This window comes from Scomber japonicus, chromosome 13 (assembly GCF_027409825.1).
Source record: "Scomber japonicus isolate fScoJap1 chromosome 13, fScoJap1.pri, whole genome shotgun sequence".
In the NCBI taxonomy this organism is placed as follows: Eukaryota; Metazoa; Chordata; class Actinopteri; order Scombriformes; family Scombridae; genus Scomber; species Scomber japonicus.
The window spans coordinates 24844254-24856571 of record NC_070590.1 but is presented as its reverse complement, the minus strand read 5'-3'; the positions used below and the strand labels follow the sequence as shown (position 1 = coordinate 24856571).

The following is a 12318-nucleotide window of genomic DNA, read 5'->3' as shown; positions in this document are numbered from 1 at the left end:
TCATTTTGAAGTGGACATGAAATTTTCATTCCAATGGACCCAGTAGTTGTTAAACTATTTCAGTCTGGACCAAAGTGACTGACCAGCCGACCAACCAACAGACCGGCACACAAACAGACTGACCAACCAATTCACATTGCCATCCTTATACACACACCACTAGTGTGGCTAAAAATACACACAGAGACACATACACACACACACACTACACCCTTGTCCCCATTATTCTGTGCTCTTTTAATTATATAAACGTTGGGTTATGTGAGTGTATGGACAATTTGTCCATTAGAAGTTGGTAAAAGTTCACTGTGTGTTTTTGTGTGTGTGTGCGTGTGTGCATGCAGCACATGGCCAGCATCAGCATGTTTGAATCTGGGAAATCCTGACAGTAATCCAAGTGTTTTTTCACATAACAGTGTTGGGGATTAAAGTCATTATGTAGTGTTTTTTAAGATTTCACTTCTCCTCTCACCTCGCCTCTGGTGTATGTGAGGTTATATTCTTTCTAATATGAGGATGTGGTGAATCCTCTCTGGGTGGTATTGAAACATCATTAATGCAAAATCATCATAAACTGTACAGTAAAAACAAGCTTTGTTACATTAGCTTAATTACTGACACTCATTTACCCAATTGAATTATTTGAAGATAAAGCAGCAGGCTCTAACATTCATTATTTCTTCCACACTGTATCGTTCTACCTTTAAAATAATACATTTGTGTGCTCTCTGTTTGACACCTGACTCATACTTCGTCTGACTTCCCCCTGATTCAACCACAGTATGAACTGCAAAGCGGGACTATAAGATGTCCACAGGCTGTTAAACTGACTGTCTAGACCCGAGTGCTGTTTGTTGAAAAGACCATGACAAAAAGAGAAGAAAATTGGTTAAGATTTGTATTTTCAGCTCAGTTTAGCTCAGATAGCCTCAACCAGCTATCATCTATGGACAATCACAGTGCTTAAGCTCCATAAAATGGAGAATACAGGAGGACAGCAGGGGCCAATCTTATACGGCTAATATTTATGACACATTGTTTTTGGCTTTCAATGTTCAAGAAAAACATCTAATTTAGAACTGACATTTTTAAGGGATTTTAATTGCAATAAAAAAACAATAATAAATAAATTTGAGATTAAATGAATCTTTGTTTAAAGGCATGGTAGTTTTTGGTGACAGAGAACAAAAAGGACTGCAGCACACCCATTAATAATAAGATACTTCAGTGACATTAGGAGCTGACTGCAGCTCAGATCTGTTGACTCTAGCCCTGGGATGACACCACATCCCTGCCATGTGACTTATTGTCCGTTTTGTTACAAGGCTGTTGGACTGGAACGAGCAGAGGACAAATATGACGGCTGAAACAAGGAGGGGCTCTTCTTCTGTTTCTACACATCAATCACAATTCACTGCGGCAGCCAAAACTACTCCATTTGGGCCATTACTAATGGGATATACTGAATCTGTCACTTCCATCCAGTGCAATTTATTTGTGTGTGTACATTAATGTCTACACTCTTCTACACCCACTTCAATGCTAGGATGACTCCTGGGAGTATATAGATGTATAAATATGAATCTTCATCTTCAGGCTTCCTCTTGAATTCCCATCAGAACAGCAGCCAGAGGGAAGATCCATCACATTTATAAAGGCCTTTTTTTCCCTGAGTTACTGTCAAGGTGACCTCTCTATCGCACACTACTCAAAAGCAATAACTATCTGACCGATGTCCCTCTCTCACTGCGTCTTCATTTGAGGGAAAAGCTGCTAATTTCCAACTCAATTTCTGCCTAGTTATAGGGAGGACAGTTTAGCTAAGGCTGTGAGCTTCATCTTTCATTGTCTCATGAATTAGATATGGATCTCATTACTTGCTCCCCAAGAAACCCAAATATGTCTTTTTGCACAAACTTATAAAGAACGACCTCAGATACCATATTAAAATCTCTCGTGGGTCTCGAATGAAAATTAAACACAACCATATTTCTTTATCAGTGTGTCTGAACTCATTTTATATCATAAAAACAAAGTATGTGACCCTGTTTTCTGCTTAACTCTATCGCGTTTCAGTCAAACTTCTCAATTGGATAAGGTGTCATCGAGTGAGTTGAGTCTGAGTTCTTTTCAGCGTGGGAAAACACACCAAAGCATCTTTTTTGTGCCTCTCTAACTTCCTCCACATACCGGGCCTGTTTCATTAAAGCTCACATACCTACAGCACAGCACACAGCCTCAGGCCTGACACACTTATCAGTCAGCCATTAAACTATACTGAGAAATATTCATTAAGCTGCAACCTGAATGACAACATAGTCTAGTTAAGTCAAGTCAAGTCAAGTAAACTTTATTCATGTGGCACCATATCACAGTAGGAGTTATATCAGGGCACTTTAACAGGTGTGTACTCTTTCATTCAGAGACCCAACATTCCCCAATGAGCAACATCAGCAAGAAAAACGGTCCTTTAATGGGAAGAAACCTTAAAACTGGGTGAGCGGCCATCTGCCTTGATGAGCACGGCAACAACAATAATAACAATATCAACATTAATAATTATAGAAATGTGACTAATAATAGTCGTGGTAGCAGTGGCCAAACATGACTAAAAATAATAGAAGTAACAGGTGGCGTCAAGCTGGACTAAGGTCACATACGAGACAAGAAAACACAAAAACTTTGGGCCGGATCCAAGTAAATAACCTACATTAACGGGACAATAGGGGCTGGTCTAGGGCAAGCCTGGCTGGTCCTGACTATAAGATCTATCAAAAGGGGAAGTTTGAAGCCTAAATGTAGAGAAGGCGTCTGTCTAGGAACCACAAGTAAGCCTGAATTCTGTGAGCACAGTTTTCTAGTGGGGGACTTTGAGCTCTTTAAGCTATCATGATGCCTGACTATTTAGGGCTTTGTAGGTGTGGAGCAGGATTTTATATTCTATTCTGGATTTGACAGGAAGCCGATGCAGCGAATCAAAGTCAAAGAAACAATTGCAACAATCACACTGAGCGACAGATTCAGCCAAGATGTATAATGTCAAATGTTCATTGTTATATAAATACATTCATATCTTTTGTCATTTTTGTGACATGGTGGCGTGGTGACAGCTTGCTTGCAGGGTTGATGCTTTTAAACATTAACCAGTAAACATTAATGATGCTGAAGAATCTAAAGAACACTGTTATAATCCACCCTGAGCAGTGAAGTGTGACTAACCATTCTGTTGTGCAACTCAACAAACACCTAAGCTCAGCCTGTCATTGTCTCATAAGGAAATTCTCCCACAGCGCAGGCAAAAAAACACACAGATGTAAAAGTCAGCTTACCTCATAGTCAAGCTGTGCAATGCAACATTATCCAGAATTTAAATGAGAGGCTGGACTGATTGGAAAGTATAATGCCAGACTATAGTCCAATATTAGATTTAATACCTGCTTATTTTGTCTCTGTGACAGCACTGATGTATTGGAAACACAAAACCAACACATTCTCATAGGAATTCAACCCTAAGTGTGATCCTTTTACAGCAGAAAGACACACTAAGGGCTTGTGTATATGTGTGTGTGTGTGTGTGTATCCACCTCTGACCCAAGGCATTAGCAGCAAGATCTAAGTCTTTGACTGAGGTCAGCGACCTCATTCACCCCCGGTTCTTCCCGCAAACACAATAATGCATACGACAAACACAGTAATGAAAATCGTGCTGCAGTCTCATGCTGACAGATATCTAACAAATGAAATCAGAAAAAGAGCTGATGAAACATAAGCACAACTATGCACAAACACACCCAAGTTCTTATCTCCAGCCTGATTGGAGGATATAAAAGATTACATAATCCCACTGCTCTACCGCTCATTCTATCACAAGTTAATTGGGGAAAAGATTACATTTTTCCTCAATAAGGAAGGCATTTCAGATATAGAGCTGCTGTAAATAAACACTCTAAATATTATTTCTAGCAGCTGTGGGAACTTCCAGGGGCTGAGAGCTAATATTACTGCTAGCTACAGGTCTGCTTTCACAACTGCAGGGTGTAACGGGTCAATATTAGATTCCGATCCTCTCAAGAACAACTTGTTAATGTGTCTGAGAAAAAATCCAATTTCAGTGGGTCTCAGGACATTACAATTTCATCACATGTACCAAATTCCAAGCTGCTGTTCTGTTGATCAATATTCAGTGTGTGTGTGTGTGTGTGTGTGTGTGTGTGTGTCGCAAATATATGAGATAGATTCAGCTCCAGCTTCCATTTCTATTCATCCCCCCTCAAATATTGGTGGCCTCTGCCAAAGCACCGGGCTCATGGGAACATTTGAATATGACCTTCACAACACAGAAATTTCACTTGTTTGTGTTGCTTTGTTTTGGATTTCTTTTTTTTTTTGTACCCAGTATTTTTCTCTTGGTATCTGTGTTGAAATGGATGTGAATGTCACAGAGTGTTTTGGGTAGCTGGAGGAAAGGGAAATGCGCAGAATTGTCTGAGCAGCGAAAAGGTCAACTGTCTGACAAAATAAAAAAACGTGTCAGCTTTGTTTTTGACTGATGCTACTGCTGCTCAACGTTATCTATAACATTATTAAAATAGAAACAATCCAAATCCCTTCGTATGTTTTATTTCAGCAACATTGCGGCTGCCCAATTTTACTGCCATAATCATAAGAGATGGAATGCAGGGAGTGAAAAAACAAAAAAATGTTCCTATCATATTTTTTAAGCAGGGATGAGCCGTTATTTGACAGTGTGTCAGACACACCAAAGCACACAACGCATCCCATATCACTCCCCCTTCCTTTCTTCTGGCTGGAGAGATGGAGTTCAGCTCCTTCTGCAGGTAAACACACCAATCTTCGTAGATAATGAGACAGGAAGGGAGGGTGGTTTAAACATGGTTACATATTGAGGATGCATGTTTTGTAGAAGGCTGGGAGAATCCTTTCGCTTTTGCTGATGATTCATCTCAGTCTCACTCCAACATGTGTCAGAAACTGGACTGAAGCAGATACCGTCTTTATCTCCTGGCTGTAAAACCTAAAGGAAACTCTGTAGGTGGAGGCTATACCAACAAAAACACAAACTCCTCTTGTAATAATGATTATAAGACTGCCACTCACATTCAAGTGCCAAACATTAACAGACAGCTTGAGCAAAATACTCTTGTCTTTTTACAAGCTGACTTGACAGTTAAACAGATAAGAATTTCAAAGATAATAAGAGGCTCTGTGTGTTGAATCAGCCACTCCAGATCCTTGCCTGATATTGGATCTGGTTAAAAACTTGCTTGCTTTTGTTCCAGTGCTAAATGGATGTGTGTGTGTGTGGATCTATAGCGTGGCCAGCTCTGAGTAAAAATACCCTCTCCAGAATGCAACACATGTAATGGCCTCATAGCTGTGATGAGTGATGGTGGGATACAAAGCTGGGGTGATGCCTAAATAACAGCTGTACAAAAGGGGCGAAGTGTCAAAGAGTCACCCCAAAGTGACCATCAGCGGGGGCCATGAATCTTAACGTTCCTAACGCTCCGGGGTCACGGGGTGAAAGCTGCTGCGAGGGGAAGTGTGTCTAGCTTGACGGTGAAATCTGGAATAGCCACATGAAAGGGCCTACACTGGCAGAGGAAGGAGCTCCGTCTAATTCCACTGGTTACTATTACAGACGTCGGCTAAATCGGAGCCTAAAGAACACACAGACTGTTTTCTCACAGCAGCAGGAATGGCACACCAGGATATAGACATAAAGAGATTACTAGGAGGATCTGTGGGAAACCAGTCTGGAAAAGTCCACTTGGTGGGATATCAAGTAATTGTAAATTAACCCACTTCATAACATCTGTTGAACAGCATCAATATTTTTGCTGTCAACAGCGAAATAAAAGATGTCAAAGTTTGGAAGGGGGCGGTGTTGACATATAATGAAAAATGTGTAGAAGCGATGATGCTGAAGGATTTGTACAGTCCGGAGCAGTTTGCCTAATTCAAAACAGCTCGACATCAGATGGAAAAAGCGCTGCAAAAAAAAAAAAAAAAAAAAAAGAGGCAGCAACCCTATAAAGTAAATTACTCGAGGGCTCTCCATCTTTTTAAAGCCTCTGCTATTGTTCGGAGACCTTTTAATGTGAACACTATAAAACGAGGGAGGGTGAAATTGGGAGAAGAGTCAAACAAGTAACAACTAAAGCTTAAAACAACTCAAGCATGGCCCACACAGCCTTTCGCACAGTTTTCACACATGCCTCATCCTGACATATTCCGCCACATAGTCAAACTCTTGGGAGATCTGTGGTGAGACATTTCAACCAGCGGCGTGACACACTTTTCTACTTCCATATCAGCGTAGAGTTTGATTTATTCCTGAATGTCCCTGTGAGACATCTACAACATCTTCACTTCTCTTCTTTTTCTAGCATCTGTGGAACCGAAAGTCCAGCGCCTTCCTGCATTACGAGTACATCCAACAGCAGGGAGAGCTTTAAGGTTGCGACAGGTTGAGGTTGAGGGCAGGAAACGCACTCAGCATTTACCCCTGTGATTGCTTGGAGTGGAAATGGTAATGCAGAGGAATGCTCCAGGACTGTGCGTGGATAGTGATAATGAGCGGCCACAAAGGAACCAGGCGAAGCTATCAGGAATGAATCTACATAACTTGTCAGACAGGATAGATTGCTGCATCTTTCATACTGTGTGACAAAGAGCTTGCCTTAAGAGGATTATTACCACACGGTCATCTGTGTCTTTAATGCAAAGATGCCAAAAGTTCACATGCAAGGCACTTGTCCAAAAGGATGTGACCCTTGTTTTGTTTTTGGTTTTTTTTTGGGGGGGGGGTACTCATAGAGTGACAGCTTGACTGAGACAACTCAGCTTAAGGTGCCTGGAAGAAGCGCTAATCTGCAGCTCCCCAGCATTCCCGTTCAGATTAAACTGCAGTGGGTACCCCTCAAAATTGGCCCTTTGCTGGCTGAGAAGAGGGTGACTTTGGGTGCACACAGGGGGGTGGCTAGAGTTAACGCAGATCAGGGTTGACTTACTTATGAAGCAAATAACTTTAAGTGCTGAGTGTCTGCCTCACATATCCTCATATTCTCTGAAAAAAAACAGCTAATCCCCTCTTTATGATAAGCTGTCGAGGAGCTTGGACTGTCTGCTGTGGGGCTACAGAGAGACCAACAAAGGATTTAAGGTTTCAAAGCCACCTCAAAATTAAATTAAACGTAGTGGTCCTCTAAATCTCAGAGCTCTTACGCACTCTAAAATGTAAATGGAATATAAGTGGCAGTGGGTTATATGGCTGATTTAAAAAAGGCGGACATAGTGACCCAGTCAGGGCATCGTAACTCTTCCGACCAGCCGCTCCTGCTCCCAATCCAATCTTTGTGGGGTTGGATTTCATTTACCTGCATTCTGCGATTTGGAAATGCCACGAGCAGTAAGTGAGTGATCGACCTCATCAAGCAACCACACATAAAGACACCCTGAAATGTTCCAGACGCTCCTCTTTTCTGCCTTGTCTGCATCAGACAGTCATAAAAAACGAGTAGAAGCTTTTAAAGGAGCACTCCAGGTCAGATCTGTACCACCAGCTGAACAGCTGAGCCTAAAGTCAAACTCGTACTACAGTCACTCACACCTTCTTTCTCTTCAGCACCACTGAAACTCAATAGTGGTGTCCTCTGTGCCTGCTCACACTTGGATTGGTCCCTTAAGTGTGTCTGAAAAAAATCAGATCACCTGTTTGTCAATTTCACAACATAGAAATATGAAAACTGCAGATATTTAAACTCCTTTAACCGCTTGATGATCCTGAGCTAAACACACTGCATTACAATAGTGAATTAATATTGCAATTCCTATTAAGATAGGTAAAAAGATCAGTTACTGTGATGGAAGGAAACATTTTTTAATACAGAAAATGTAATGAAAGAAATGAAAGGGAACTCAGTGTTAGAAATATTAAATATTTATGATATTTACAGACATTTTATTACACTGGTTAACTTTTTCTCTCCTTTGTGATTCAAATGAACCAATATAATAGTGTGTAAAACAGTGTGTTTTCACTCATTCTAAAACCTTAGTAAGATCTAAGACTTGCCTTCCAATATGCAGCAGCCTGAGTCTCATGTAATTACTTTGTTTTGAAGCTGTCCCACCTCGCAAAGTGGTGGTATTAAATATTCAAGTCTTGTATAAAGAATATTGGCAGTAAATCTGTCAAATCCTGAACAAAACAACCTCCCATAAAATTAAAGTAAGACACAAAAAAAAAGACATTGTGACTTCTCTCTTATTTTGTGGTTCTCACCATCATCTTGGATCAGTCGAGTGTTGGAATCATAAACTGTAGTTAGTATGAATGCGCTGTGTTTTTATGTGTGTGTGTGTGGTTTCACCTCTGACACAAGAGATGAACAGAAACATCCAAGTCTGTGACACTGCTGTGCATTGCCGGGTGCAATTTTCCCATCATTGTTGTTGGAGCAGAATAGCTCCGGTGTCTGGAATGGTCACCCTCTGTCTCGGCGACAATGCTTTAGTGATCCACACACACTACAGTAATGGCTGTTGGTACAAAGACCTTTTGACGTTGTGGTGAGGGGGAAGTGGGGTGTTAGGGAGGAGGAGGAGGGTGGGGTGGGGGGCATCACTCCTTCTCCACGCCGCCTGCATACTGCGTCCACTTTCCTCTGCCTCTGCAGCAGCTGGCCCCTCCCCTCACATACCCCCCCCCTTCTCTCTCTCATTCAGCCCTTCTCTTGGAATTGTGGTGGTGGTTGGGAGGGAGAACCTTTTCTAATGTGTGTTTGCTTTCTGTGGGTGTGCGCTCATGCCTGTTTAATTGACATTAAGATCTATGAGTTGAGGGCTACACTTTGGGTACCTGCTACTGGAGGAGTTTCAAAAGAGAAGAAGGAAGCAGGAGGAGGAGGAAGCGGAGTGGATAGAAACGAGGAGCGCAAAAGGGAAATCGGGTCCCGATGGTGCATGAGGAAGGAGGAGGTGGCAATGGAAAAGCATGGAAAAGGACCAACTGCTACTTAATGTCACTTTTAACAGTCTAATAAGCTGATAAATTGAATGAGGAAAAGACAAGATTTAAAACAGACGTCACACCTGTCAATAACTAAAATCCTCCATGATATGTAGTCCAAGTGCACAGTATTGATATTATATTGATGTATCACACAGCTCTGCCTCCCCCCACACACGCACACAATGTGCTGCCAACACAGAGGCGCTGCTTCCACAACCTAATTACTACTGCAATGTAGCTCACACAGCAGGCGAAGAGAGATAGAAGGAGACGGAGCAAGAGGGAGGACTGGCAGATAAGCTCATGCTGTATGTTTTAGTTGCGTTGGCTGCACATGGTTACTGCTCCTCGTCCTGTGCGAGGGTCCAGCACACATGCTGCCCATGCATAATGCAAAACAGTTGAGCAGCGTTCAGGTGCCAGGGATTGGAAGGGACCCCTCTGCGCCGCATGTACTCAGCACAGCCCCTCCCCACGAGGGTTAGCCCAAGCTGCTGCATCCCCCCCCCCCCCCCCCTTTTTTCCTCCCTCCACATTACCCCATCATCCAGCGCTCCCTATATCCACTTTCTCCCCATCTCTCTTCAGTCGCTCTTCCTCCTGTCACTGCACAGCATGTGCTTGGAGGTCTGGCAAAGTTAACAGCTTAGTAGAGGATTTTAACCACTGCCATTCATGAGATATTATAAAGAGGCAGAGGCACAGTTTAGAGGATTGTGATGGAGAGGACGGAGGAGGAAAGCGTCCTTTTTTTACACACTAAACGAGGGATTTCCTCTGATCAAAGAATTAAGAGGTGTAGGGAGACTGACTCATACATGACTGAGGAGGAGGAGGATGTGGCTTTTTAAAGCTATCTGCTCTGACTGAGTGGTGCTTGATGTTAAGATAAGATAATGCCACTGTACATCAACGCATTCATAGCCCGGCTGTAGTCAGAGCAATTAAAGTCTCCTGATGCAATGATCATTCAGTGCAACGCCCAAGTCTTTGAGGCTCAACTCTTTACAGTGGACGGACTGGACCAGAGGCCTTGAGGATGATGAGCTGTAGGCATGTGGCTACTTAAGTGAACACATTGTTCTGTATGAATTAGCCACTCCTTTCTGCCAGGGGCCACAGAGGGAAATTCACCAGTGTAGCCAGATTTGTTAATTTCAGATTCATGTCTGATATGATATCCATCAACAAATAAACAAAGAGGTAAAAGGATACTATAAATCTATAAATATCACAAGAGATTTTTAACTGTTTTGTGACAGTAACAAGTCAGTGAGGGAGTGTATCAATAGAAAACTGAATTTTACTTAGGAAGGCATCTCTTTGTACAGATGAACCTACTCTCCACATGAACACACTTCCCTCCATTCTCCATGCTGCTGCAATATTTTAACCTATTCAGTGCCACAGTCCAATGTTCAAGCCTTGATAGGTAACTACACAATCCAATAAAACTACAGACTGAGATTAGAATCAAAGTCTAAGTCATTAACTGTAAAAATGGCTCATAAAACTCTTAGTGTACAATTAACGTCATGTCAACAGACCTCCTTCATAGTAACATGTGAGAAGTGGACTATTTTAATGATTTGGTTCACTTATTTTAAAATCATTTCCTTCTGATACAGACTGAAAACCATTTTGCTTTTAAAAATCAGCCCTTCATCTTACTAACTTTTATTTTTAACACATCTAATTAGCAGTCTTTGTCACAATTAGTTATCCATTTCATAACCAAATCCATTTGTAAACTCTCTAATAGCACATGCTTCATTTTCTATCAGTAAAGCAGGGTGTTTGGCTCATTATACATATCTCAGTGAGGAAATGCAGGACGCTTGAGGAGGATTAACACCACATGGCCTCATCACAGCATCTCACAGCGAGCAAAACACAGGCTATTAGAAGCTGGACTAATATCGCCTCCAGAAACGGCGAGGAACTAATGACTGATTCTTCTATAGTGATACGCTCTCTTTCTCTCTCTCTCTCTCTCTCTCTCTCTCTCTCTCTCTCTCTCTCTCTCTGTCTTTCTGTCATTTTGCAGTCGCTGAAACCGGTCTCACAGATGAGCCTACAGCGACATCACACACACACACACACACACACACACACACACACACACACACACACACACACACACACGCACACATGCACATACACTTATAATGCAAAAGCATGCAGTCAGGTTCTGGGATGGAGAGTTGATCGCCTTAATTGATCGATCTGCAATTATCTACCAGCCCGGGGTTAAAAGACAACACTGTCAAGCCTTTTTCCTGAGTGATAACGAAGACGTGTATCTGTTTGATTTAATCACAGCGCACACATTGTATACATCGGTGAAAACACATCACTGCTTGCTGTTTTTTTAACAGATTGTCCACTGCGCTTAGGCAAACCCATTGTTCCGCCCGTCTGAGCTAAAGGTGAGCTGATGGCAGCTCTTCAAGACTGAACAAGCAATTAATATACACAGTGTTCAGAAAATAAAGAAAGATGCTCTATTTGTTATATTTCTTTGCTGGAGCCTTTATTATAAATACATAAATATCATTTTCTAGCTGTGATAAAAAAAAGGAGAAGTCAGTCAGCTTTCTTACCGGCCACAGTGTATCTATCCATATAATTGAGGACGTTCCCAAAGCTGAGGATCCCGGCAGCAGCAGCCGGTGAACGGCATCTGAGCAGCGCGGCTCGGAATTTCTGACCGGGTTTGCAGGGGTGAAGGTCCGGGTTGGATTTCAGTGCGGGGCTCATGCTGCCCGACAGCGTGCGCACCTCATCCGAACTGCTGCAGCCTTCTATCTCACATCCATCGCTCTCCACACACATTTTTTGGCACGAAAGATCCAGCGCAAAAAATATAAAAGAATTTTTAAAAAATAAAAGAAATAGAGAAAGAAAAAAAAGGATGGAGTAGAGAAAAAGAGTTCAACAAGGAGCAGACTGGTGAATGGGTTTGAGATTTCTATTGAAATGAGTCGCGGTGAAATTGTTGTCTTGAGTATTGAAACGCAGGAGCCGCTCTCCTCGGGATCATATTTTTCTACCAGTGTGTGCAGTGACGGACGGGTTGTGCGCTCCTTAGTTTTTTTCTTTTTTTTTCTTCTAAGGACTAAGTGCTAGGGGGCGGGTGACCTGCGTGGCTGTAACTCCTCCCCTTAAAACCCTGCAGCGAATGATGGAGCCGCACCTGATACTGCTGCAGATGCCGGTGAAATGCAACCGGAGTGTGGTGTGGTTGCAAAAATTCTTCTCTGTTATTTCTAAAGGAGGCT

General features: G+C 42.2%; 1 protein-coding gene across 1 annotated transcript in view; it reads right to left on the bottom strand.

Moving 5' to 3' along the window:
- spns2 (SPNS lysolipid transporter 2, sphingosine-1-phosphate) overlaps positions 1–12096 on the bottom strand; it is a 68673-nt gene extending 56577 nt beyond the window's left edge. The window contains exon 1 of the mRNA XM_053331791.1: positions 11641–12096. Within this exon, the coding sequence (XP_053187766.1) occupies positions 11641–11872 (232 nt within the window). The 5' untranslated portion in view covers positions 11873–12096. The remainder of the gene's footprint in view (positions 1–11640) is intronic.
- Positions 12097–12318: the final 222 nt, after the last annotated feature.